General features: G+C 37.5%; 1 protein-coding gene across 1 annotated transcript in view; it reads left to right on the top strand.

Moving 5' to 3' along the window:
• Positions 1-141: 141 nt before the first annotated feature.
• PNPLA8 (patatin like phospholipase domain containing 8) overlaps positions 142-27,742 on the top strand; it is a 37,608-nt gene continuing 10,007 nt past the window's right edge. The window contains exons 1-8 of the mRNA XM_062612020.1: positions 142-276; positions 949-2,179; positions 2,710-2,859; positions 4,096-4,247; positions 5,986-6,080; positions 10,680-10,851; positions 15,691-15,748; positions 17,973-18,167. Coding sequence (XP_062468004.1) covers positions 1,070-2,179; positions 2,710-2,859; positions 4,096-4,247; positions 5,986-6,080; positions 10,680-10,851; positions 15,691-15,748; positions 17,973-18,167 — 1,932 coding nt within the window. The 5' untranslated portion in view covers positions 142-276; positions 949-1,069. The remainder of the gene's footprint in view (positions 277-948; positions 2,180-2,709; positions 2,860-4,095; positions 4,248-5,985; positions 6,081-10,679; positions 10,852-15,690; positions 15,749-17,972; positions 18,168-27,742) is intronic.

Raw genomic sequence — 27,742 nt, forward strand, 5'->3', positions numbered from 1 at the left:
GTCGGGCCGGGCCGGGCCGTGCTGTGCAGGGACTCAGCGCTTGTTTACGCGGCCGCTCTCGGAAAGCTTTTCCGCGAAGGAAAGGAACAGAACGCAAGGCAGGAACAGAACGCTCTCCTCCGCTTCCCCCCCCCCCCACCTCCGGCAGCGGGCGGTGCCCGCTGCACATATAACGCTGTGCTCGCCGCCGCGGCCCGGAGCGCGGCGGCGACCCAGGCGGAGGGCTGGCCCGTGTGGTACCGGCACAGCCCAGGGTCGGACATCGCTGAGGAAGGTGTAAGTAATGACGCTGCTGTCCGCGGCCTTGTCCCCTCTGCTGTTAACGGTGGTGTCGGCCTGCGCAGGTGTTGGCCTGCTCGACCTTCTCCAGCACCGGTCACGGCAGCAGGGGACGCCTGAGCTTGTCGGTTAGGCAGGCAACGGCCTTGAGGCTGCGGCTTCAGCACAGCTCTGGTGTATTGTGTGAAACTCTGATCTGCACGTGGAGTTACGGTTATACACTGCCCTTAAGATGGGAGCAGTTGGTTGAAGCTTTGCTCAAGGCAGTGGTGTCATTTCTCCCCTGGGAGGAATTCTGTAAAGGGGTGGTAACATAATGACAGTTTCGTTTGAAATTTGGTCTCTGCATGTGATAATTTGCTAAAGAGATACAAAATTCTCTTTATTGGAAAGACTGGCAAGCAATTGTCATATGTCACCACATACTTAGAGCAAGTGTTATGTATTGCCCGAGATTGGTTTAAACCTACCTTTACGGAGTAACACATTGAAATTGTGGACTGACGCTGCCAAATGACCTGAGCAATAGATATCCCTGTGAGATTACTTGATGTGAATATTTATCTGTTTCTATGTAAAGAGTAAGTAGGCTGTATGTGCTTAGCAACTCTGTGATTTTAGTTTAACTTACTGCTGGTTTAGGGTTTACATTGTTGTTTTCTTTTTCAGATAATACTGTGACACACAAGACTTATTTATTAAAATATATTTTCTGATATGAAATAGACATGGAATGAAGTTTTCTGGAATGAAATAGACAACATTGGAAAGGTGTAATTATTTATAAGTAATGACAGTTCACTTATTTTTAGATGCATATTTATTCTTTTTGATTAACCCCAAAAGTCTTTGGTGGAAGCAAAGAAACAAATACCTGTATTTGTATGGACCTAAAGTCTGCTGGAGGATAAATAATGCCATTCACCTGAGAGTTTTTCATACAAACGAGCCTAAGTATAAATGGGCCAGAAGCAAAACACTTTGGTATAACAAATACATTTGCAGCCATGACTTTTTATACTACAGAGTTGCTAAACTTTTGACTTCTTCTTCCAAAGGACTTACGAAAGTGAACAGTCGCATGTCACGAATTAAGAGTACCTTAGAATCTGTTTCAAAGGCAGTGTCTGGCACTCACAGTGAACTGGTTTCACGGATAGCTCAATTGAAGTCACACTCGGGTACTCTGGGAAAAGCAAAGAAAAATAATGGAGATGCAAATCTAGAAAATGATAAACAAGTCACAGATGCCAGAACTCGGGAGGACTGCAACAGAGGCCCAGCTGCAGGGAAATCCAGTTGTGCAAATGGAAACTTGGAGTCTGTATTAGTAAGTTCAAGTGGCACTTACCGAGATACTCTGGAAGATTCAGCATCTGCTAAAAACAACCTTTTTCATATAAGCTGCTTTTCTACAAGTTTTGGAGAGACTTACAACTTCATAGCTGATCATATCAATTGGTACTTTAGTAATAATCCTGTTATGGATCAAGAGAGAAAAAGGAATGCTTTATTACAGGACTCTCAGAGTGAAGAGAGGAATAAGCTTCATTCATCAGAAGATACTGCAGTGAGTGAAGAAAGGACGGTGGATTCAGCAGCTACTTTAGTTCCTGAAGCAGAAACTCTAGGTGCTGAAAAGCCAAGTACTGCTCTTCCAGTTTCCACCAAAAAAACTATTGCAGACTTTCTTTCATATCCCAGTAACAGTGTACAAGCTTTTGTGGACAGTTACATTGGTGGGTTGGTTCCCAAGTTAAGATCCGATACAAAAGCGCTTTCACAAGAAAAGACTAAACAGGCAGAACAGGAAGTCTCTGAGAAGGGTGAGGAGGACAAAGCAAAAGAGGTTAAGACTGCAGAGGAGAAGGAAAAGCATCTGTCTCTTCAGAGAGAAAAGGCAAGCCTTTGTTTAGTGTGTTTTTTTAATGTATTATTGCCGTGTATATTTTACACAAGTGTATATATACACTCTGCACGTATGTGTATATATGTGCCTATATGTAAACGTACACGTACACACATATAGTTACATAAATAAGTATATACCTATGTAGGTACATATATATGTGTATATAGAAAAATTTAATTGCTTTTATTTGTTGTAGTTATATTTCTTAGACTCCTTCATGGTTCAAATACTGTGATTTCAGAGTTGTCCTGAAAATGCATCTGAGTACATGCTGACATGTGTTGTTTGGTGTATTGTTGCTGTGAGCTACCTTTATTTATTTTTCTAGTAATTAACCAAAAGGTTGCCTGTTTACCTTTAAGCAGTGCTTTCTTGGAGTCTGTGTCAGATACCTGGTGCAACATGATGTCCATTACTTCAGAGAAATCTTAAAATAGCAGTTTGGAATTAGTCTTGACAAAGCTTACACATTTCTTAGAGTAGTTCTGTGTTATTTGTGTAACTTTATCTTTTTTTAGATTATTGCAAGAGTGAGTATTGATAACAGGACTCGAGCTTTAGTACAAGCACTACGAAGATCCTCTAATCGAAGAGTCTGTATCAGCAGGGTTGAAGAGCTGACCTATCACCTTCTAGAATTTCCAGAGAGCAGAGGAGTTGCAATTAAGGTACATATAGTCTTTATGCTTACGAAAAATAAATAGCTGACAGTCAATTGACACAGAGTAACATGAAACTTTCTTGTGTGTTTTTTGTGGGCTAGTCATGTATTCTATTTGTAGACATGTGAATGTCTCTTGCTGTAGATATTTTTTTAGCTGTTTCAAGCAGATTCATGTGCAAACTCTCTGCAGTTTAGCTAAAGGCCCTACAGATTGCAGTGTTTAATTTAGAAGCATACAGCACTGTCATGTGGATAGATAGTATAGCTTATTCTAGTGGTAGGCGACAGTTGTACACTGTGTCCTCTGACGCAATTGCCCAGATGGGAGTGTACAATGCAGTTGATCAGTCGATCTGCATATGCCCAGCAGTTTTTATGCTTATTTGCATGCATCCTTTGAAGGGGGATGACAGTGGTGGAGTATAAGCATCAAATAAGTTCATGTAATCTAGTCATACTCATTCTCTTTCCTGCAGTGAGAGGACAGGAGGTGGGATGGTAGACTATTCTAACCATATGAGCCAAATCACAGCATTTGTCAGTCTCATGCCTTTTTTTGACAAGATGTGACAGATGTGTGACATGGATTGTGGAATTTCTGGGAGACAGATTTTGGGGAATGGAGTGCAGGCCAGATGAATCATCCAGGCAGGGCACAGATCAGACATCTACATGGGTACGTGTGAATTACTGTATTATAAAAGAGTACATTCATTACTTCCATTTTGATTATAATACTCTCTATCTTAGTGACGATAATTGTACATCTAAAATTACTGTGAGGAAGAATTTTAATTTTTTATTTTGCTTTGATATTAATGTACTTGGAAGGCATTTCCTGTTTTGAAGCAGTGTGATGCTTGTTCATCAAAATCTGTGCCTTTAGCTGTACTTGGTGTGCTCCATACTTGAGTTTATGTTTGGCCAGTGTGACATTAAAGTCGGTAAAACTAAACTGCTGTTAAATACAGCTTTTCTAGAGATCTGAAAGATTTACTTTTCACCTCGATTGTTCAATTCTGATAGGTAGATAGTTTAGCAGTGAGGCATGTACGATGTAAGATTGGAATCCTTTCTTTCCCTTGCTAAAGAGATGGGTAAATACAGGTTTAAAGAAGTTTTCCTCCGAGCTTAACTAATATTTCAACTTTTATACTGAAATGCCAAACAAGTAAATTTAAGCATGGATTCTTTTGGTATAAATACAGTTAGAATGAAATGTCTTTGTATTTATCAATAGGAAAAAATAATCCCATGCCTACTGAGACTAAGACAGGCAAATGACGAAAGTCTTCAGGCTGCTGTTAGAGAGACTTTAGCTATAATTGGATATACAGACCCTGTGAAAGGCTGGGGTATTCGAATCCTCACTATTGATGGAGGAGGAACAAGGTAAAACCTCTCTGTTATATACTTGTAGTCTTTTTCATACTGTAACTGGAAATAAAATTGAAGTTTCCCTTTAAGTTTGTGCCCAAAGATGTCATTTATGATTTGCAGTTCTGTTTACATTTGACTGTCCAAGTGATGGGTATTATTTTTGTTTACATTTGTGCTTAAATTTCCATTCATTAATAGTTCTGTGACATTGAAATTACTTGCCCTTTTAAAGCTGGCTATACACTTAAATGCTTGGATTGGCTCTTTCTCCTTTTGGAAGTAAATTGTTATTTGAGTTAGTCTATTCATGAATCTAATCTCGGAAATACAAAATCTAGTGCGAAATGCTAGAAGTAGTTTATGCTCTTGTGATCGTGTTGTCTTGTACTTTTCTGGAGGATGTCTGCCTTAGCTGGTCTGGTCTTGTATGAATGAATAGGCTTGTGATGAAAGCTATTCTATTCATGCTGTCCATTTCTTTTTCGTTAATTTATGCACCACATGTCCTTAGTTGTGTGTGCTCTAGTTCTGCATGAATTTATGCACCTATCAACAATTTTTTAAGAGTAGTGGAAGAAGCCTGTTCATTAAATTTGAGGTCTGAGGTTTACTAAAAGCTGTGTTTGTTTTCAGGCACATTTGAAGAAATCTTGTCTAATATTTACTGATTCACAAATATTGATTAGTAGAAAGCAAAGTATAAAGTCATTGCAGAAACAGCTTCACAAGCTTTTTGTTTCCCCACAGTATTTATTTCATCAAAATCAGTTGTCTTTAGTAAGGTGAAAGTGTATGTCACAACTTTTGGAAACAAATGTTGAAGTTTATGGTAAACCGTAAAGAGATTACAAAGTAGGAGGAAGGATGCTTCGCAGATAATGTATGATGCCTATATATAGAAATATAGTGCTTTAATTTTTTTGTTAGGTTTATAAGGGAGTGACATTATAGGCCACTTTATCTTTAGAAAGCAGTACCTACATCTATAATGCTAAATGAAACAAGTCCAGACAGTGAGCCTGAGTACCAGCTGTTATGCTGCTTAATTGGTCATGTTCAGCTGGTTATAGTTTTGAATCGGGTTAACTACAGCTCTTTGGCAGAAGCCGAGGCAGATTTGGGGGTGGCATGCAGGAGGTGCCATTCTGAGCAGAATGTGTTGGTAAGATGGATGCTTGGTTTGGTGCTCCTTTTGCCAGATGTAGCTTTCTAGCTCTAGCCCAGCAGATAGTAGTACCTCTGTATGCCAGGTACTGTTTCATGCTGCAGAAACACAAGTCTGGTGCTCTGGAATGCATCTCTCCCATGGTTTCAGGCACATAGAGTTGTGGCAAGAAAAACTACAGACAGAAAACTCTATGCCCCAAGGAGCATTATATAGCCCTGTTAAGACCAAACTTTTAAGTACTGTGTGGTGTGGATGCAGCTGAAATCTATCCTGAGTCTCCATCCACAAATGATCATTCTTGAGCCTTGACTACGAAACTGTATGGCAACAAAACAGTATGGCTGTAGCTGCTGTGTTCTATCTTTGGTATGCCTGAGTATGTCAATTGTATTTATTTTTCATCATTCCATTTTAATTTTGCTACTCCTTCATTCCCTGAAATATTCAGGATACTTACTATTGCAGTTATTCAGTCATAAATGGAACAATTAAGCAAAGGTGGGCTTAATCAGTGCTATGTAAGATAAAACTTAATTATCCTAAAACTTACTATTATATGTGAAGGGGATTTTTGTGTTTCAGGGGTTTAGTTGCACTTCAGACTCTACGGAAACTAGAAGAACTAACTGGAAAGCCGGTTCATCAACTTTTTGACTACATCTGTGGTGTAAGCACAGGTAATTGTTGAGTCACAAGTTGGAATGTTGCTATCAATATAGTAAAATCATGTCTGAGAATAAACAGATTTTTCAGAACTTGCCAGTTTCTGACTGAGTGTAAGCTGGGAAAGTAAAGGTGTGATTTCTAAGGCTTTTCTTTTCTGAATAAGAACTTTGGGTGATACGTGATACATTTGTCATCTTTTCAATGAGTGTGAAACCTTCTATTTTGCACTCAGAAGTATCTTGAATGTTTATGGGGCTTTACCAGCAACAAAGGTAATGTGCCTCAGGGACTGATAGTGGGCCAGTGGTGTTTCCTGTCTTTATTAATGGCCTGCACAGCGGGACAGAGTGTGCCTGTAGCAAGATCTTGGGTGATGTGAAAAGTGGTTAGTACAGTGGTGCCCTCTCTTCAGACTGGCCTGTACAGGCTGGAGAAAAGGCTTGACAGGAGCCACCTGAGGTTCAATAAAGCCAGGTACGAAGTCCTCCATCTGAGGTGACATCTGACTGACTAGAAATCAACTATATAGAAAAAGACCAGGTTTTGTTGGAACAAGGAAAACGTGAGTCATCAGTGTACTCCTGCAGCAAAGAAAGCTGACTACATATCGGCTTGTATGGACAAGAACATACCCAGCAGATTAAGTCTTTGGCTACTGTATGTGTAGTTATAGGCTCCTCAGTAAACTCTTAATCTGTTGGGTGTGTTCTTGTACATACTGAGTCTAGCAGAGGGCCAAGTAGATGGTCAGGGGACTGACTGGAGGTCATGACGCAGAGGGAGAGAGTGTAAAGACTGGGTTTGTTCAGCCTTAAGAAGGGAATGCTAAGGTGGGACCTTACTACTGTTTCAGCTAATGGCAAAATGCAGGCAAGATGGACCTGGATTCTTCCTGAAGGTTTACAGTGGTAGAAAAGCCATCAGGCAAGTTGGAACATGGGAAATTACAGTTAGGTATAAGGTATCTGCTTTCCTTGCAAGGATAGTCAGTCACTAGAAGGAGTTGCCTGTGCAGGCTGTGGAATCTCCATCCCTGTAGATATTCAAAACTCAGCGGAATGAGTCCTGAGTAACCTGTTCTAATTGAACCTGTTTGAACAGAAGGCTGGACTAGATGACCTCTAGAGGCCCCTCCCAGGCTTAATTGCTCTTGTGACTCAATAACAAGTTACTCCTACCTAGGAAGTAGGAAACTCTAAAGGAGAAGTTTCTTTTTAAAAAACAGTCCTGTATTTTAGAAATGATCCTAGACCAGTTGCAGCATAATGCTGATTTTTAACTGAAGAGGAATACTGTAGTCCAGTAGCTCAGTTTCCTTTAGAAACCCACACTACTCTTTTTTTTTTTCTTCCCACTATACTTAATCTTCCATACAGTTTAATTCAAAAAGTAACATTAAATGCAAATCACCATGGGTAGATACAATGTTTGTGTTCCCAGAGATTTGCTCAATAGGCTCAAAATAGTAGAGAAGATGGGAATGTGTAGGTCTATTAGACAGAGTTTGTTTGTAGGCGCAATATAGTTTTACATTTTTAAAAACTCTTTGAGGGGAAAAAGAAGTTAATTTGGCAGTAAGTGATTGCTTCTTTGGAAGATATTTTACAACAAAACACTTCCGTAATGTCTCTTTCAGTCATAATAAAGGCATTTGTTCTTTGACATTGGGGCCTGGTATCCTTAATTCGATCCCGCTACTCTGATTAGAACTAACTTTATTCTTAATTCTTCACCAGATTTGGGGTATAGTTACTCCTAGTAAGTACTTAATGTATTCTTTTAAACTGTGTTTACACTACCGAGCTTTTGTGTGCAGTAGTCCAGCTTGCAATAACAGGTGACAGGGCATAGCTGGAGGACGTTGTTATATCTGTCAGCATGGGCTAGCAGTATACTTCATTTTGGTTTGTACTTCATTGATGGTTTGTACATGTGGTGCATATGCTTGCAGCTGGATGCTGTCTCCCAGTATATCAAAGTTACTTCTGAATAGTGGTGCGTTTATAATTCATCACAGGGAGCAGTTTATAACATCAAGAGTATGTGATGAGGCAAAGTGCTTTTCATGTGTGCTGGCCTGCTCAAATAATTTATGCTTTCTTTTTCCCCCCTAAATTTCTGTATTGATCTAATAATTATTTGCATTCAGATGCATCATCTGAGGGATCTGATCATTGACATATTATGATCAAAGGTTCTTGTATTGTTTCCAGTGCATTTTATTACAAACGACTGAATTGTACTGTGGATGCGTACACATCCACAGTTTTGGATGTGTGAATTTTGCATTTTTTTATCCCAAAATATTCCTCCCAAGTTAAGAACAGCATATGGGGCTAGTGCCCCTATGTGTCTTTCCAGCCTTCAGTGATTTACCAGTGATGACCCTCCTTAAACAAAGTGGGCATCTGTCTGTGTTGATGATTTTGTTTTGCCCATGATGTCCTTCCAGTTTTGAAATGCATTTTAAAAACCTTTCTGATTGGAAGAAGTATTTTTGTGTTTCAGGAGAACTCTTGAGTAAGTCAAGACATGGTATTACAGGGCTGGAAGCACCCTTAGGAGGTTATCTCATTTCCCAAGGGAAGGGAAGGGTCAGTGGTGTACTGACAATATTCTAAGATTGTGAATCCTGTCAGACCACTTCAGAAGATCAGTGCTTGTGCTCTGCTGTCTGTACAACTGGGGGGAAAAAAAAATATCCAAATGTCCAGTGTGAATCTTCCTGTTGCAGTTCAAGTTTGTTTCCTCATCCTGACTCCCCAGGAACACGGATAACAGATTTTTCTCTTTGCAGCTGCCTTCTGTGCATTTAAAGGCTTTTCTCATAGCCTGAGTGACCAGGCTTTCCTTACACATCAATTTCCTCTACTTTTGCTTTTTTTTTCTTTTTTTTTTTAATTTTGAGGACTTTTCATGTGTGATTTGAATTTTTTTTTTTTCCATTGGTCCACATCTTTTTTTTTCTTTTTTTTTTTTTAAGAATGTCCCTGAGGTCTAGATATAGCACTTCAGCTGAGGTCTTACTGTAGTACTGAATGAGGAAGGAATACTTTTGTCTTTCAGGTGTCTTATTAGTCAGCAGCATTCTTACATTCTTCAAGATGTGCTCCTTAGCCTTGTAGGTTTTATTGAGGTATTTTATCCCACTGAAATGTTGACCGTCAAGGCTGAGATGGTGGCTGGAGTGCAGGAGTCCGTGATAGGGAGCAGGGTGTGATGGAAGCGTCAAGCGTTTCTCACAGGACTGTCTGATAGAGCCTGCACTATATTTTTTGACCTTGCTGCCCTGTCTTGTTACTGTCCAGCAGGTTTCAGCCAAGCCCTTTAATGCGTACCCTGACTCTGATAGTATCTGCTCCCACTTGGGTGCTGTCTGCAGTTTTGGGTGCTGTTTCTCAGGAGGTGAAGTGAAAATGAGTTTGTATGGGTTATGAATTTTGGCTCTTTGTGCTTGAAACTGTTCACCAAAATAGCAAGTGTGTGATACAGTAGAATTGGTACTGGAGAATTAAAAGGAAAGAAAGTAGCAGAGGCTTTGCATAACTTGGGAAAACTGTTTCTCTGCTGCTAGCTGTTTACCATGTGTTGAAAACAGGCATTTGGTAATTTGACAGTTGGGCAAGTGTCTCAGGTGTCTCCTGATGAAACAGGTCAGGTTGGTCCAGGTTATGTCAAACGTGTGATATGTGTAAACAACATAAAATAAATGGAGACCATCAGTCCTTGACACTCAGCTACCATGGTGGTGGAGTTTGTGAGAAACTTGGAAATCATGTTTTGTTTAAAGCTATGTTTTGTTAAAACCTTTATATAGTTTCTGTATGTGTTTTACTCTATTTCAAGAATTTGTTTTAAAATTGTCTTCAAACCTGTTGCATTCATGTCCAAATTGGAAAAATTACATGTCCTAATTATTCCATGTCCTCACAGTATTGCACAATTCGATTTAAAGGTTGTATATGTCCCTTTCAGTTTAATATATCTTAAAGTTGTAGTGTTGCACTAATTTTATTTTTCCCCGGTCTTTTCAATGGTATCCTGCAACCAGGTTTTTTGGATACTGTTGTTTTGTTCCTGCAAGAGTAGGTCATCATTTTTTAGGCACACACTAGATGGCAGTGTGTATGAATGACTAGTTATAAATAGTTGCAACTTAATGTATTCCAAACTAGACTTTATAGAATTTTCCTAGGTTTTTTCTTTCCTGAAAAAATCGGAGTTTGCCAGATAGGAAGTAATGCTCCAGATATGTTTTTAATACCACACCGTAGATTTCTCTTGCTCATTTTTCTTTCCAAGTAAAGCAGTGAACTTAGTTGGCTTTCTGCCATATGCTTTTTTTTAGGGATGAAAACTGCAGAATGAAATAATGCCCTTTTTCAACTTCTCAGAATTCTGTTCTGGGGTGTAGACTCTTCCTATCTTATATATGTTCTTTTAAAGCATAGTTTGGGATCTCTGAACAGAAATTTAACGATACAAATGTCAATTGGTCTTTCCTTTTCAAGATCGAGATACTGCTGACTTATGAACAACATGAAATAGTAATGTATCTTTATAATCTTACTCCAGGCTATATTTTACATTTCAAAATACTTCTTTTTCAGGAGCTATATTAGCTTTTATGTTGGGATTGTTCCATATCCCTCTGGATGATTGCGAAGAACTATATCGCAAGTTAGGATCGGATGTTTTTAAGCAGAATGTCATTGTTGGAACAGTCAAAATGGGTTGGAGCCATGCCTTTTATGACAGTGATATATGGGAAAAAATACTCAAGTAAGTAAAAAATGATTATGTGTCAAATAATTAGTATGATATTTGAGACCTCTCAGCTTTGTTGTTGTTTCACTGGTAAGCAAATGCTTAAAAAAAGTAGAAGGGGTTAGCATATACTCTTATTTGTTTGAAATAACTGTTTTCATATTTACCAAAACATTGAAAGCCTTTAATGTAATGATTTCTGTTTGCGGGGAATAAAGTAAGCTTTGGTGCACTCATTTCTGATTATATTCCTGTATGCCTGCCAGCTCTGCTTGATCTGACTCATTACAGATCTGCTGCAAATTTTACTGGCCACCTGCTGTGCCTTTTTTCTTGTGGGAGACATAGAAATGAAATAATCTGCTGTAGTAGGAATTTTTCATCTTAGCTCCTACATTGAGCAATTTTTCCCATTACCCCTTTATTTGAAAAGGGAAATTTGAGGATTGCAATCAAAAAATACTGTATCAGAGTCACCAGTGGAATGGTATTTGTTCATAGGTATGTATACAAATGCATTCAGGAAAAGTCACTAAAAAAATAATTATATTGTTCATTTTATTAGTTTCATTTTATTCATCTGTATGTGGTGTCGTAGTCATAGAGCTGATGTAGTTTCCCTAACAGTGTAAGCTGGCACTGCTACTGAAGAGCTGAAACGTCTTTCTCTTAGAGGAAATGTAAGATGCAAAGTCTTTCTTTCAATGAGTTATGGCAAGTTCCTCTGGGAACCTGATTAATGTATTTATGGTATTGGAAGAGTGTTTTTCTGGACGTTGTATTGGTAACAAATGCGCTGTCTGCGATTTAAGCATTGCACTTTTTTGCTGAAGTGGAGAGAGGCTTCCAAGCATCATTTCTCTGTGCCTTGGCAGATTTTTGGGAATGAACATGTTTATCAAATTAATATAATGAGTTTTCCTTCTCAGATGTCTGGAGTTTCCCCTTTTTTTTTTTTTTTTTTTTTTTTTAGAAACAAGATTTTTCTCTGCCTTCCTTCTTTTTTTTTCCCTGCCCAACTCAAAACAATATTGTGAAAATCAAAATTACCTCATGTGGAAGTATATTACATGCCTTTAATTAAAATGCTGTTATTCTTTACAGCTACATGTACCACGAGGGAGGTAAAGCACTCTGCTCATGTGCAGTGAATAGAAGCCAGGCAGTTATTATATTATCCATAGATTAAATTAATGAAATGAGGTTTTGTTGACCTAATTTTGCACTGGTGAAGGGAGATGCTATGCCTCCACAACATTTTATTGAAACAGTAGGGATTCCTGCAGGCTTCCCTGTGGTGTGGAAGCCTAGAACTAAGAAGGGTTATATACCATCTCCTTATGGCAATAAGAAGGTCAGTCTAACTTTTAATCACTGCGTGGGGAAAAATGATTATGTTTTGTTTTAAATTTTAAAGCCTTGCTTGTGCTGGGTGGATTTTTGTTATTTAAATGGTAGTGGACTTGTCAGCCTTGCTTGAAACAGGGTTATCTGTTTACAGGCATGCAATATGTATTTAGCCTTACCACAATATTGACGGTATTATTTTCTGTCAGAAAGTATTCTTGCTGAAATGAATTAAGCTGATGTTGCATTAGGCTAATGTTGTGTGTATTTGGAAAATGACAACTGGAAAAGAACTTCTTCTCTGTGCTCTAGGGAATCTATTTTATGTCTTACATATATTTTAACTCTTCCTATGTATTTAACTCCTTATGTATTCCTTGAAATGCAATTTCAGAACCAGTTTTGAACAGTTACTTTTATTACTTTGTGCAAAAAACTCTACTTACTGTATGTACATCAGTCTGTGTAATGCTATATTGAATTGCATTTGTGAGAAGAGCCTGGCTTACAGTTCCAAGTTGTCTATTTTCTTTAGACTGTAGTTCACATACACGATTTTCTTTCCAACTGTCTTGAGAAACTACTGGAGAAATTTCGTAAGCAGCTAGGGGGTTTCACAAGTTAACTAAAATCCCATGCTGGGAATTCGTAATCTTGAGAAGCAGTCAAGCACTGTATAGAGGGTAGGACAGAAGTTATATGTTCTCCATCCTTGGGAAAATGAATAATGCGTGTGTTTGGGATTACAAGAATATTACTTAAAACCAGCATTTGTTATGCAAATTGAGTGTAAATTGAGATCACTCTCCAGTGGCTAGACAGGCAACGCTTTTTCTGTAAGAGTTAGTCTCTCCAGACATACTCAACAGATTTTGCAGCATTATCAGTGAGATACTGTGTATCCTTATAGAACATGCAATACATCTCCTGTGTAGGTTTGGCAAAGATGTGGTAGTTTCCTCAAAACTTTTGTTGCTGTTAGAAGGGGGTAAAAGTTACAATTTTGCCTTTGGGATTGAATGGTCTTTCTCCAGACTATTCGATTGTATCCTGCCTGTAGCCCATTGGAATGTTTCTTTGACCATATGGCTGGCAATATGTTCTTCACAGCATTTTTGAAATGAGTGTTGCAATATTAATGACTTGAAGCAATGAAAGAGCAACATATGTAAAGGAGCCTTGTTTAGGTAGGTCATGTCTAGAGGACATAAGTCCCAGCCAAAGACAAACAGAGCAGATTAACGGAAAAATAGGATGGCAAACGAAGGTATGTGTGAAGTAATAACCTGTAAGGGGAAAAATGTAAAATGTTTACAGGATTTAAGTAATATGAAGAGTAATTCGGGTGTTGTCGTGGATGGTTTAATGAAACAATTGTGTGCTCATGATCAAACAAGATGATTCAGTATATGACAGTTGTTATTCAAAATACTTAAACTATTATAATGCCTTAATACAGTTTCAGTTTCATTTAAAATACTATTTATGGTTCCAGTTACCCATTTTAGAGAACATCGCTATCACAAGATTGATAAAAAGTAGCCAGTGACCTAAAGGCAACAAAGAGTTTTGGACTCTTTATCTTTACAAAGAGCAAACAAGTTAAAGCAGTAATTTGGGTTAGTAGAATATCTTTGAGACTTATTGTTCTCACCTCTTTTCAAGAAGAAGGGACTGTTCCACAAGGTTGAAATGAGGAGACTTTCTCTTTTAACACATTATGTGAATAAACTGTGGAATAAATTATGTTGTGACTTTGATAAAGAAAATAATTGAACAGTGAGGATTGACAAAGACATTTATATAATAAGCAATTACAGTATTAATGCTAGCAACAAAGCTAAAATAAATTTGGGGGTGATTCTTTAGACCTTACAATGTAAAGTTGCATAATAGTTTAAAAGCTTTCTCATATCTACTCTGAAGCATCCATTCCTGGCCTTCATAAGAAACAAGATGCAGGAAAAATAGTTCAGTTGGACACCTCCTATAATTAAGCAGTGGATATTACTTATGCAGTTTTTTTAATCTTTGCACTCAGGGTATGGGAAAAAAATGTCTAATACAGATATTTGGGAAGAAGTAGATGAAAGCGATGCAAATCAGTAGATGTCTTTCATATCTCACCTCTGTCAATCTCATCTTTTATTTCTATATATTCCTACTTCATGGTTCTGTGTGCTTTCATCTCCTTCTGTACTCAATTAGTGAGTGCAGATGGCACTCCCCCCCTTCTGGTTGGTAACTGAGACTGGAATTCAAGCATTTGTTGGGGCAGGGGGGGGAAAGTAAGACTTAGCTACTGATGTAAAAATTGTGTCAGCAGCAGTCTTCGATCACAGCACTAGAAGCTGTCTGTCTCCCTCCCTCCCTCTCAAGACACACATACAGCCATTTTTCAAGCTCAGATACCCACCAGTGGAACAGTAAATTGTCCTGCTTCCAAATACAGTTTACTGTCTGCATTGAGGACTGCTGGTATGGTAGCATTTTAAGCTCTTTGATCTTCTGACCTGACTGTGTTGATAAAGGTCTTATTGCTAACAGTGGAAGCAGTGCTACCTACTTTCACAGTAGTGTGAACTATAAATGGATGCTTTCCTAACAACAGCACATGATATCACTGTGCTTAAAATGTGTGGCAATACTGAAAACTCTCTTTGCAGAATAAGGTTAAGGCACCACCTGTGTTTGAGTGAGCTATGTTCAAGGGCAGGAAGGAAACTTGCTGATTTAAAAGAAAGCCTGTTTGGAATAGTTATTGATGAGCACCCATTCTGTAGAGTTTTATACTTTTACTGTACCAAATGAAGATGAAATAGATGCTGATATGAGATTATTGATGAGTATGCTATCTTCCAGCCTCCTGCAGTGTGCAGGAGAGCTACCTTCTAGTTAACACTTAACAACACTGACTCTAATGCCGATGTGGTGATAAATTACAAAGCTGAATGCTCATGTCATTTCACTGTCAGATTTATACAAATGTATGCATATGAAAAAATTCCACCTTAAAAAGGAGTATTAAATGCATAAATTCCTGTTAATGGAAGATTACACGTAGATATTTTAACTTCTAAATCGTGTAGAATGGTGTTTTCCTTAGCTTTTGTTTTCATAACAGTACAGGAGAGTAATTTTTGTTACTATAAAAGACCATAATAAAGAGATACTGATTTTTTTTTTTTTTCTAATTTTTAAATGTAGCAAAGTATTTAATTTTCCTCTCACAAAGGAGTTGAGTAATCCTGATGATTTATGCTTAAGTATGTAGTGAAGTAACTGAATCAGGACCTCAGTCACTCTTGCAACTTATTTCCATTAGCCTGGAAGATTTGAAATATTAATCCATTGAAGTCAGCTGGAGAAATCTGATTGTTAAAGTAAAATCCAAGCACTGCTGCTTTAAACTCAGAGTTCTCAGAAGTAAGGATGGTAAAAATCAATGTCTTTTGTTCATGCTAAACTGATACAGCATTTTCTCCTTTATTTTTTTTCCACTTGCAGAGAAAGAATGGGCTCAAATCTTCTGATTGAAACTGCAAGAAATTCCAAATGTCCGAAGGTAAGTACATACTATGTAGTAGCTACACAGTAGTAAGTACTGTGTGTTCTAGAAGTACTTTTAAGAGTTCCGAGTAAAAGTACTGTCCCCAGAAGAACGTTGGATAAACAGCTTGAGTGTTGGTATGCTCTCCAAGCTTCCATATGAGATAACCCTTGCTCTTAAAGGATAAAAAAACATTAGATTCTTAAACTTCTGAGCAGTGTCTCATAGTTCTAGTTAATACTTTAAGTTAGAATATGTTTCAGAGATTTTTTTTTTTTTTTAAGGGTTATAAGAAGAGAAATACTAGGTCAACTTCTTGAGGTTGTGCAAAGTTTGAGAGTTTTTTAATAGAAGAGAATTCTAGTATCTGGAGATCCTGTCACGTCAGCTGTGATCTGTGTTGTTGTATAACGAGAGAACAGGGTTTCTCCTCACTTTAGGTGGATTACCAGGTTTCCTCCAGTCACATTCATAGGCCGTGAGATCTTTACTCTTCCTGTAAGATACAAAGGGCACCAAATTAATTGGGGGGGTGTTATATACAACAGCAGCACGAGAGTGAAAGATGAGAAAGGAAGGTTATTTTATTCTTGGTGAAGGATAGGGTGTGAAGAAAGAAGAGAAATATAATAGCTCGTATTTCAGAACAATCTGTAATTAACAGGTGTTTTGGTGTCATAGCACTATATTCAATGCTTTACTGTTAAATGGAAGATATTCACATTTTTCTAAACATAGAAACATGTGCTTGACTGACTGCGTTCCTAGTCCATGTCTAAAACAAGGACATGAAAAGGCTGGAGTGGTATGTTGCTTTCTGAGAGGGAAGCTATCCTACATTGACTTGAAAGTTATCTTTGAACTGGGATCTTTGGCTTCCTTCCATGTTCTTCAGTAATAAAATGTGAATATAAATAGACCTGAAACTAGCTATTCCCAGTAATCGCTTTGTTTTGCTGGTAGTGGTGGCACTCTTTACAAGGCACAGCAAAATCAAAATCAAACATGCAGTTGTATGCTCTGCTGCTTTTAAATTCACAGATTTTTCCAGAAGGTGCACTTTGCAACTTAGACTGCATCAAAATATATATGGGTATTGCCAAAAATAAATTAAAGCATCGGTTTCGTAAGTTTTCCATTAAATTTTCCAAAGGCTTTTATTTTTCTTAATGCTTTTAGTAGTGCTTAGAAGCCAACCTTCCTTTTTACCAAAACAGGAAACTTTTCCTCCATCGAATTATGCAGTACGAATCACACATGTTTTGCTTCTGCATTATCAAATAGAAGTTACACTTTCCTTTTCTATAAGGATGGGCTTACTGTGAATTAAATGATACAACTTACATAGCTGAAGAATGGAAATTAATGCAATGATATCACAGTGTCAGCTCCTAGTGCTGTTGATAAATGTTTCACAAATACCCCCTTCTCTAAAACAGTAAACAAAATGGTATTGAACACCCACTTGGCTGCTGAAGAGTATTGTTCTATCACTTCCAGCTAGGCTATGTTCATTACCAGTAAAAGGTCTTGCACATTCTAACACTCGCTACAACTATAGGTACTCTCACCTCACATGATACATCTGTAAAATGTCATTTCTTTGCAGTCATGTGTTTAGATTTATGGAAGTAGATTTTTGTCTTTTCGCTTAAATTTACTTACAGGACTTTTGCTAATTACATTTCAGTGTCCTTACAAAAAACCTTGAAAGACTTACATTGGATTCCTTGGGAATTTTGTCACTGGGAGAGATTCTTCCTGCAGTCCTTTAAATCAGTTTGAAGTACTGAGTTATCTTTTTCTTAGAGGAAGAAATTGATGGACATTTCTAACATTTGTATTTAATGACGTTCTTGCTTTGCTGGTTACAGACTAGTAAAACTAGTAGAGTTTTCATAAAGGCAGAATATTTTCAAATTGTATAGATTGCACCAGCTTTTTGTTTAAATATCAATTGATAGATAGTGGTATAAATAGAAAAGACAGTGGAAACAATCAGTTTCAGGTTAAAAAGAGCATTTTCTTTAGGGAGGTTTTTTGTTAAGTTTTCTGTTTGTTTTTCCTTACTTTCATGTCTTAAAATTTAGGTAGGCATTATAAAAATAAATAAATAATAGACTGAGTAGGATTCCAGAGACACATTTAATGTATAAATTGAATTGCATAGTGTGGAAAGCTGTCATCCTCATATTATTGTTAACATGCATAACTATTTTTGTTCTTCCTAACTCACTAGGTATCTGCCGTAAGCACCATTGTAAACAGAGGAACACCGCTGAAAGCATTTGTTTTTAGGAACTACAACCACTTTCCTGGTGTCAAGTCTCATTATATGGGAGGCTGTCAGTATAAACTGTGGCAGGCCATTAGAGCATCATCTGCTGCACCGGGTTACTTTCAGGAATATGTTTTGGGCAACTATCTTCATCAGGTAAATTGAAATATTCTTCAGTAAATATTTTCCTATGTTAAAGCTGAGAAAAAAGTTGTCTGAATTTCTGAATCAGCACTAAGCAAGTAAACTGGTAGCAGAAAGGAAGTCTAGGACGCATGGGGATAAGAAAGGAAATTTTTAGCTTGTACAGCCCTTACAGAACTAGAAATGTTATAGGCTTCAAAGTCTTAGTCTTCTTGATACAAACTTAAGCTCTTCTACTGTTCCTTTCTTCTTTGCGTGGAAGGAAACCTTACACGAGTTGTAAATTGCCTTTGACTTCCTGCTTACAACTGATATTTCACTGAGCATTATTTCACTAAACAGATGGTGTGACTTAAAATCTAACAATATTGTAAAGTGTGGAAAAAAATAATCAAGTTACACATTTCAGTGTGCCTTTTATTAGTGCGTAATTTCAGTTTATGTTCTAGTTTTAATTCTTTCTACTGATAGCTTATTAAGCTCTACCCTCCTTCCAAGCTAGTGAAAAGAATAAGAGATGCCACAGCAGTAAGATTAAACTTGAAGACAACTGCAAAATAAATTCCCTCGAGGGTAAAGCAGTGTCTCTTCTCAACAGTGTGTGCTGTTTTATTGTTACGTACTTCTGTTCGTGACCCTAATTAGGAAAGAGCAAGGCAAATTAATTTCTTTAGTAGTTTTTTTTTAACCATTGTGTTCTTGTCTTCTGATGCCCCTTTATTGTTCTGTAGTTGTCTGAGGTTTAAAGAAATTCTTTTTACAGTACATGTTCATGTAAAGCAATTAGTATTTATTTTTAAGAAGATGTGATGCGGATGCATGGCAGAAAAGACTACAAAGGGTGACTGAACCCAAGGCCTTCTGCAAAGACAGCATAGGATTCACTTAAATTTAAAGAAAGCATCTATTACTATGCTATTTATCGCATGGTTTGAGTAGTAAATGCATCTGATTCGCATACAGAATTTCTCATGGTGTCCATTAAAGGGCTGTGTAGTGTCATTAGCATTGTAATGTGTGTACGTACTACTGAAGTTTGAAGACTAACAGTTAAATAAGGACTATAAGCTGGAATAGTGATTAAGAGATAATAAACAGAAGCATTGATACAGAGAAACAGGTAGAATTTAATCTGAAAAAAACCCAGCATACTTCCATACTTTGAATTAAGGAGATGGAATAAAGATATTCAGCTATATTAGTTGAGGGGTGAAGGGGAAAGATTCCACGGAGCGCAGGATGGTGCTACTATATCAACCAGATCCCAAGAGTTTTTCCATTTTATTGTTTCTCCTTTTTGTAAGGGTCTCCCCATCCCCCCAGCATCTTTAGCACAGTGTATTTTATTATCCCCAAAACATTTTAATCAAATACTACCTGAAATGAGCACATAAGTTTGGGGGGAGGGGAAGGGTTAAAGCTAAAAATAGAGTAACACATCAGGTATTCCAAGCCTAAGCACTGCTTGAAATCCTGAAATGTGTTTGTCTTCCATCTGGCTAAGCAAAACTGGAAGGAGAGCTGCTTTAGCCTTTGGAGCTGTTCCAAGCTGCTCCTTAACTGCTTGAATTGGTCAGTGTTAAGCTATGTGAAGCACTTTTCTTTCTCTTCTTACCTTTCCACCCCCTCTTTCCTTGAATTGAGAGTACATCGAAATTTGTCTGTGCTTCTGTATGAAGAATAGCTAAATAAGCAGCGTGACTTTTAACTTCTACACCATGCTTAGACAATTACTTGTCTTAAAATGGTTTTTGAATTGCCAGACTTGTGTGAAATGTGGTGAGTATTCATTTCATCTATACTCACTTTTAAGTCAAATTTGCCAGATTAGAGGTTGTATGATTAGTGTTAATAGAGATCAGGTCCAATATTCTCTGACACAGAGCTCAAGTGAAGTCCAGCTCATTTTTCCTTACTCCAGTCTTTGGACAAAGCCCTTCCATATAATCTTACCAACACTGTTCCACAAGCTCACCGCTTTCTTCTGTTTGATGGATTTTAATTACTAGAAAGCATGGGCTTTTCATCTTTGTAAGCCACAAAAGTGTGTTTTCAGTACTAAACACGGTAATTGTAGGAGAACTGAATACTAAATTTCTGACTTAAGCTTTCATATCATCTGAAAAGCTCTTTTCTACCCAGGCGTTATATTTAAACACCTTTGAATTCTTTTAGAATCTGAAGGTTGTCATCTTTCATGTTTCTCACACTTTTCTTTCCCTAGATTATGTTTTTCTTACATTTTATTTCCATAATTATCTGTTTTGTGGGGGATATGCTTGGTTTTTCATGGACAGACAGGTAGCAAGGTGCTCCATGGCAAATGCTACATAACTGTCTTCATACTGGTTTCAGTCTCAGGTTACAAATCCACTGCTGCACACTCAATCTACCTTGAATTACCTTGGTTTAACCCTGAGGGAAGAGCCCTCACACATGTAGCAGAATATTAACCTTATGTTCTTGGGTGTAGCGGTACCTCAGTGGAAAATGAAAGGTAATCAAGAGTTTTATCTCTATTAAAGTATCCAAGGTGAATTGAAAAGAATACATATGCATAAATACATTTTTAAGTAAATATAATCCTAAATGCAGTCATATTTTTGTTTAAAATAGCTTTGTGATTATTATATTAATAACTTAGTCCTTAGTTATAGCTCATATAGTAAATATGAGATAGTAGATTGTTATTAAGCATCTTTATTCTAAAAGTGCACTGCAATTGTCATGTTATGTTTGTTGGCCAGGTTACATATGATACTAACATTTGTAGTTTATATGGAAGTACTTGCTCTCTTCTGTCTTACCACTTAAGCCTGTACAGTACCTAACAGGTTGGGCTGCTTTTGAACTACAGAAATAAATAAAGGATAACATTGTTAGATATCCTCAGTAGTACCATGATGTTTGAAAAGTGCATCAGCAGAGTGTGCATTAACTGTAAATAATAAATAATAATTTATACCAAAGGCTCCAATATTGCAATAGTGTCAGAAAGCTGATGGTCTTTTGCGGATTTTTTTTTTTTTTTTATGGTTTGGAAACATCCATTAATTAATCAATCAGCATAGTCTATTTTCTGAACAGAAACTATGCCAGTTTCTTATTAATTCATGTATAACCTGCTTCTGCAGTCTCGGTATTTCTAAATAATTCAAAGTGTAGAGACAGCCAAAATGTGAAAATGATTGTAAAATATCTGGAAATGTTCAGAACAGTAAATATAATGAGATTTGTATCCTGGCTTTGAAGTTTGGGATTCTAAAGGATTATGTAGAGACCAGGTTTTGTGTTAGCTTATCAGTCAGTGGTATGTTCAAATCTTAATGAAAAGCACTCTGGCAGTTGATCTGATTTAGAACTATTTGAATGTGTGAAAATACTTGTTTTGATAATGGAAATTTAGTGGAATTGTTTTATGGTCAGCCTGCATAGTCTTGTCTTACATTATCTAGCTTTTGTTGGAGTACTTTCTGAAATGGTGTGAAATAGTTGAATGAGTTCTGTGTAGGGTTAAGATTGATTCATAAAGATTTTGTGTATGTCCCTAGATGCATATGCTGGAATCATGCCTGAACCCAACTGTAGCTGTTCACTTTTCCGTAATCTATAGACTTATATATGCATGTATATACACATACAAGGGCTTTCTCTGGGGGCATTCTGGCTTCCTATACTTGCCACTGTAAACGTTCAAGGGATTGTAAAGTGTGTTAACTTTTTCAGTAAGGTAATAAATGATTGTATAGTTTTTCTGATATAATTGTAGCAAGAGGTTCCTAGGTGCCTCTACACTTAAGTCTTATTTGTGCTGCAGGTGAACTGATGGCAGGCTTGTTAAATTTCTGCAAAAAGTGAGCAGTTCCAAACCAAGGAGCAATATTTACATTCAGGTCAATCATGCCATGCTATCTGGTTCCACTCTGTCAAGCAGGAAAAAACAGTGCAGCTGTTGGTAGATGAGGGGAGGAGGATTAATATTCTTTGTGGTTCAAAAGAGGAACACATTAACATTCAAAGGGATTTAATCCCTGTAACATGCTTCTCCAGAAACCATGCAAGTCAAGAGAGCCCAAGTCATGATGTTACAATATAGAAGCTGTATTGCCACATGTCAGCTCCTTTATTTTAAAATCTATTTATGAAGTGCTGAGGGCTCTGACCCTCTCCCCAGTCCTGTTAAAAGCAGTGATACTTTTTTTTTTTTCCTACTTCCCACGGTGGGGTTTTGTTTCTTATATCTGTTCCTTTTTTTTCCTGTAGTATGGAAGCCATTTGGGGTGTTCAGTAATGTCACTTGAGTAGACAGTACAGTATGCTCAGGAAATCACCACTTAATTAAAAGAGCAGTTTAAGATGTAAAAAAATCATTATGCACACTTCATTTACTAGGTTTTACAGTAAAAACTAAATTTGTCCCACAGGATTAATTAAAAGGCAGCAGGGAGTGTGTGTGTGTGTGTGGTGTTGGCAAGTTTAGCAAAGCCACAGATTTTTCTCCAAGTGAAACATACTGTATTTAATACAAAGAATTTGATCACCCTTTTTGTGATAGCTTTCCATGATTTCATTATTGCATTACAATTTCATTTATTAAAATGCTGGTGTTAACTTACAGTAGTGTTCTAATAATTATATTTTATTTGAGCAAGATCAGATAGTAAAGGGATTAAATTGGCAGCTTATCTTTTAGAGGAGTTTTAATAATGCAGGTATAAGAGGATGTGTAGTGAGAATACGACCTAGAAATAAAAAGGATTTATAGTACAATAATATGATGTAACTAAAATTCTACATCTCACCTTCATTTGAAAAAGCTAGTACATACTTCCTTCATATTTTACAAGCCTTTCCTTTCCTTTTATTAGGCAGTAAATCTACAAAGCCATTTCATCTCTGTAGCTTGTTACAGGAGAGGCCTTCAGAAGTAATTCGCTTAGGAGATCCTACCCTAATTGGTTTTACACAGTAGCTTTTAAAATTAGATTCAAGGGTGCTTCCCAGACTCTAAGAAGACATAGAATATAGGTCACATTGAAGTTCTTTTCATTCTTAGGATATGCCACGGTGATCAGAATGCACCAGAGCTTATACAGACTGTGGTTTAATAGGTGTATCTTGTTCTCACAATGATGGAAACAAATATTTCTTTGTTTCTCTGTCTACTTGTTGCCATACACATTTTCCTACAGCCTTCGAGGCAGTGTTGCCTACTGTGTAAGGAAAAGGGGACTTACTGGATTGTGTTAGCTACATGAGCATGCATTTCTTTCCCATATGGATTCTAGAGGTTTGGTAGCAGCTCTTAAGGTGGGCACACATGCTGCCGTTTACCAGCCTTTGTGAAATTGCTGTGGTTACTGCACCAGAGCTGAGTGTTTGCAGTTCTCTACAGGGACTTGCTAAGTGAGGTGTTATTGGAAGATTTAGTTAGCGAAATGAAATTGAGAGTATATTTTGTTTAGGAATTTAACTTGGAAGCATTATATTCTTTTTATTTCAAATGATTCAGAGTAATGCTTTGCTAATGCAGTTTTCAGAGCGCTTATTTAAAGAAAAGCCAAACTCAGTCTCAAATGAGCTGTATTACATTTAACTTTTTTTTTTTTGCTTAGATTTCTGAGTCCATGTATCTTTAGTGACACTGTTTGCCAGCTAATATTTGCTATAAAACAAATCTTGTGACATCAGAGGAGCTGGTATAGTGAAAAATTACCAACTGAGTGGATTCATAACCTCTGTACAGACAGTGAGGTTGCTGCTCTCAAGTTCTGCTGTTACTGGCCATCATTTCTTAGATCAAAAATAAAAATTTACTGTCAGTATTTGATAATTTCTGATTACTTTTTCCCCTCCCAGACTGGGGCCACATTTCCATGCCAAATAGCTTTGTCATACTAATTACAAATAAAAGCCTAAAAGTCTTGTGGGTACGTGGTGGTCTGGTGCTTAATTTGAACCATTGCTTGCAGCTTTGTCAGCTGCCATCCAGCCTCAGATTTGCCATTTGTGTGTAGTTTAAGGAACTGCCCTCTTCCCATCCTTGATACAGGTTCTAGTACTGTGATAGGAATAATTTTCGCCATGTGTAAAAAACGTACATAAAGTTAGTTCAATACCCAGTGCATTCCTTTTAGTCAAAAAGGGCGCAATGTCTGCACCCTGTTTTCTGTGCTGAGCTTCTCTTACAATACAAGGATTAATCTATAGTGTTAGTTTTGCAAACCCCCAGTCAGTTGGCAAGCTCTTCAGGATTCTTTATGTTGCAATGTTTCTTTTACTGGGAGGGGGGTATATTTTCACTGCTGGGTTTAGCAGCAGGTAGATTTTTTTTTTTTTTGCTACATAATTTAGAATTATTTCAGCTGGTGTTTCCTGGGCTGGGTGGGGGAGTGTTGGGTGAGGGAATATAGAATGAAACAGTTTCCTTCAGGTCAGGTTCACTCCTCTGTCATGGTCACCAGCTGCATCACAGACTGTAGTTCATAAACATTCAAAGCTGCCTTTGCTGTGGCTGCCCTTGTAGAAGGTTACTTCGAGAAGATACTTCTTCATTTTTGTCATAGCCAGAAGATTTCTTATTTTCACTCCTAAGTCAATTCCTAGCTAATGAATACAAATTCTTTTTGTGCCAGTACTGTTCTTCATGCAGTATTTACCCTTCTGATGTGTTTATAGAAAGCAGTCTCATCCTTTTTTTAGTTTGTTAGTCTAAATATGCCAGTCTGTCTGAATCCTGCAAAATAGACTCTATGTTCTCTTGATCATCTAATGGTCCTTCATTGCACCTGCTCCAATTTGAGTAATCTTTCTTGAAACTGGACTATTCAGTGTGGTTTGGCATGACCCAGTGTACATTGTGCAAAGTTGAATGAAACACCAGATTCAAATCTAGGAGTTCTAAATTAGGAGCAAAATTCAGAGGAATTAATTTGATCAGGCTGGAACACTGTATTCTATGTGATCTGTCTCATCTCTTTCCTTTCCAGAGGAAGTTACATCTTAGAATTACAGTCGCCTTCTCAACATCTAGTTCATATATAGGTGCTTTAATCATTCTGTGGTAGGGCTCTGCTTGGACCTTTCTCATGTTTAGTCTTCAGCGTAGTTCTGAAGAACACAGCTTTTTGTTTATGGGTGCTTGGGTTGGCTATATGTTGTCTCCTTTGTTTTTCCTTAGAGTCCCTCTGTATTTACAGTAAGGCCTTTCTATTTACAAAGCCTGTAACTTTATAGTAACAGGCTTCATTAGCAATCACATGCTTTTGAGAAAAGAATAATGAAGAGGATGAGCCCCAAACCAGCTGTTGAGTTGCTCTGATAGAAAACAGTGCCAGCCAGAGTTCCCCATCCACTGTAGACTGCTGTCACATCGATTGTCCTGTTCTTTCTCCACTGTAGGCTCTTTCATTGCTGCCAGTGGTCTGGTATGTAAATTCAGATTTTCTTCCTATAAAAACTTCAATGTCTCTCTCCCGTTGTTAAGCCCATCTTTGTATTTTGCCATCTGGGCATGTACCTCTTAACTTAGATGACTCATGAAAATGCAGAACTTTTCCTTCAGTTCTTTCTCCTGCCCCCACTGTGGATACAAATACTAGGTAGTTCATATCCAAATCTGTGGGTTTGGAGTTTTTTGTTTGTGGTTTAGGGCTTTGTGTTTAACTGTACTCTTGAACTTTGCCTGTGCTTCCCAAACATCATATGGAGAACCTGAGGTCAGGCCTGTGTTTGGGGCCAGTGTAAATTCAGCCCCAGGTCAGTTAGGTTACACATTGTGATCTTTGCTTATAATGCTATAGGCCATTCATTATTTAGGAACCACAGTTAAAATACATACTATTTTAGTGATGTGTCCTTTTGTTCATTGCAGAATTCATTTAATTAAATCTGTGCTGCACCTGTTTATGCTTTTAATGAAATATCTGACAATGTATTTTATTGCCAAATAATTCTCCTATGATGTCTGTTAATATTTACCAGATCTTCATCTGTGCAGTGTAAGAATCCATCTTCCGTATCTGACACAAACCTCTGAATTCAGTATTGTCTTCTGAGCAGCTGGTCGTTTCTGTGAGTTAATGACTGGCTGGGATGAGTTAATAATTTAAGATAATCACCCAGCCATCACTTCATTTCAAAGATATGTCAAGAGCAAATATGGCTAATATAGGATAAAAAAAACGTAAAATAGATTGTTTGGCTTGTAATGGCTGTGGTATTGATAGCTCTCAGAAGCATTTAGCATGACATTTTGTGTGTATGCAAACAATGTATTACAGTGTTGCTAATTTTTAGGAAAAAAAAAAGATAAATATTGTATGGGAGAACAGTGGTATTGAAAAGGAAGCTTTCCAGTAACCTTTCAAACCTCATTAAATTTAGGTTTTTTACTCCATCTGATGTGATCTCAGTATAAAGTGTTCTCTTTTTGCAGCTGGTGTAGTAGAAGTACAAATGCAGCTGATGTGCCTTCTGGGGGTATTTTTTAAACTGTCAGTATTGTCAGTGTTGTTCAGTAATGCAAATGCATTTAATTGTAATGTTCTATACAGATGTTTTCTGTATAGCCAGGTCAAGGGGAATCCCTTTTTCAGTGCACACTTGAGCAGGAACTTTTCACTGCTCTGAACTGTTTGCTTTTCTAGTATCTGAAGAGAAATGGTGATTTTGAGTGAGCCTTACAAATTGATGAGCACAAGAAGTTTATTTCAGGAATTTAAAGGAGCATTTCTGCCTTTTGTTAAGTAAGAGTTTGGCTTATTCTGAAATTCTTAGAAATTTGGTGTACAGGAGGATTGCACTGATACCTGTCATCAAGTACGGACCGCTGGGAATCAGCATAGTGCAGAATACGTTATAAGTTACATGTCACTGACCCAGTGGCATCCCTGTTAGCATGACATATGAATTGTATGAAATATTTGTATAGAGAGATAATCGTAGGTCATTGCATAGTTTATAGAAAATGATCTAATTTATTAAAAAAAAAAACCCTCATTCGTCTGTCATGCAGCAAGGTGGGTAAGATGCACCATTAGAATGAAGCTAAAATGAGTTGTTTAAGGGCACTGTACATTTTAGACCGAGATTTGTTAGAAATACTGGCACTGCCATCCATTGCTTGTCACCAAGATCTAGAGGAAACAAGTGTACTTCTGTACTTTTTCATGTTTATATGGGGCCAAAATAGTTTTTGCAGGGAGGTAAATATTTTCCTGTGCTTGCTGGGAGCTCCTCTTCAGCACTTCATCCTCAGTAGTACTATGACCAGGATGATTACTCATGACAGCAGAGCCATAATCATGTAACTTTTGTATTGAGGAGAGCATATTTATGCTAAACATTATAGGAGCTAGTTTATTGTGTACTCAAATCTGGATGTGTTGATAGCTTTTTCACAAAACATGTATGAAAAGTTTTAGGTTGGTAGCCCAGTGATGCTTCACTGAGCAAGCCTTCACGCCTTCTATGTGGATATTCTAACACACTGGCCATAGATGCCCAGTGCAATGGGAGAACTGCGTCAGGATGTGAATCTTGAAGTTGTCTGTATGAATGGCTCTCACAGGTAGCAAAAGAATTCT

The sequence above is a fragment of the Pezoporus occidentalis genome, unplaced genomic scaffold, assembly GCF_034315485.1.
Source record: "Pezoporus occidentalis ecotype Australia unplaced genomic scaffold, CSIRO_AGI_Poc_V1 ctg100, whole genome shotgun sequence".
Lineage (NCBI taxonomy): Eukaryota > Metazoa > Chordata > Aves > Psittaciformes > Psittacidae > Pezoporus > Pezoporus occidentalis.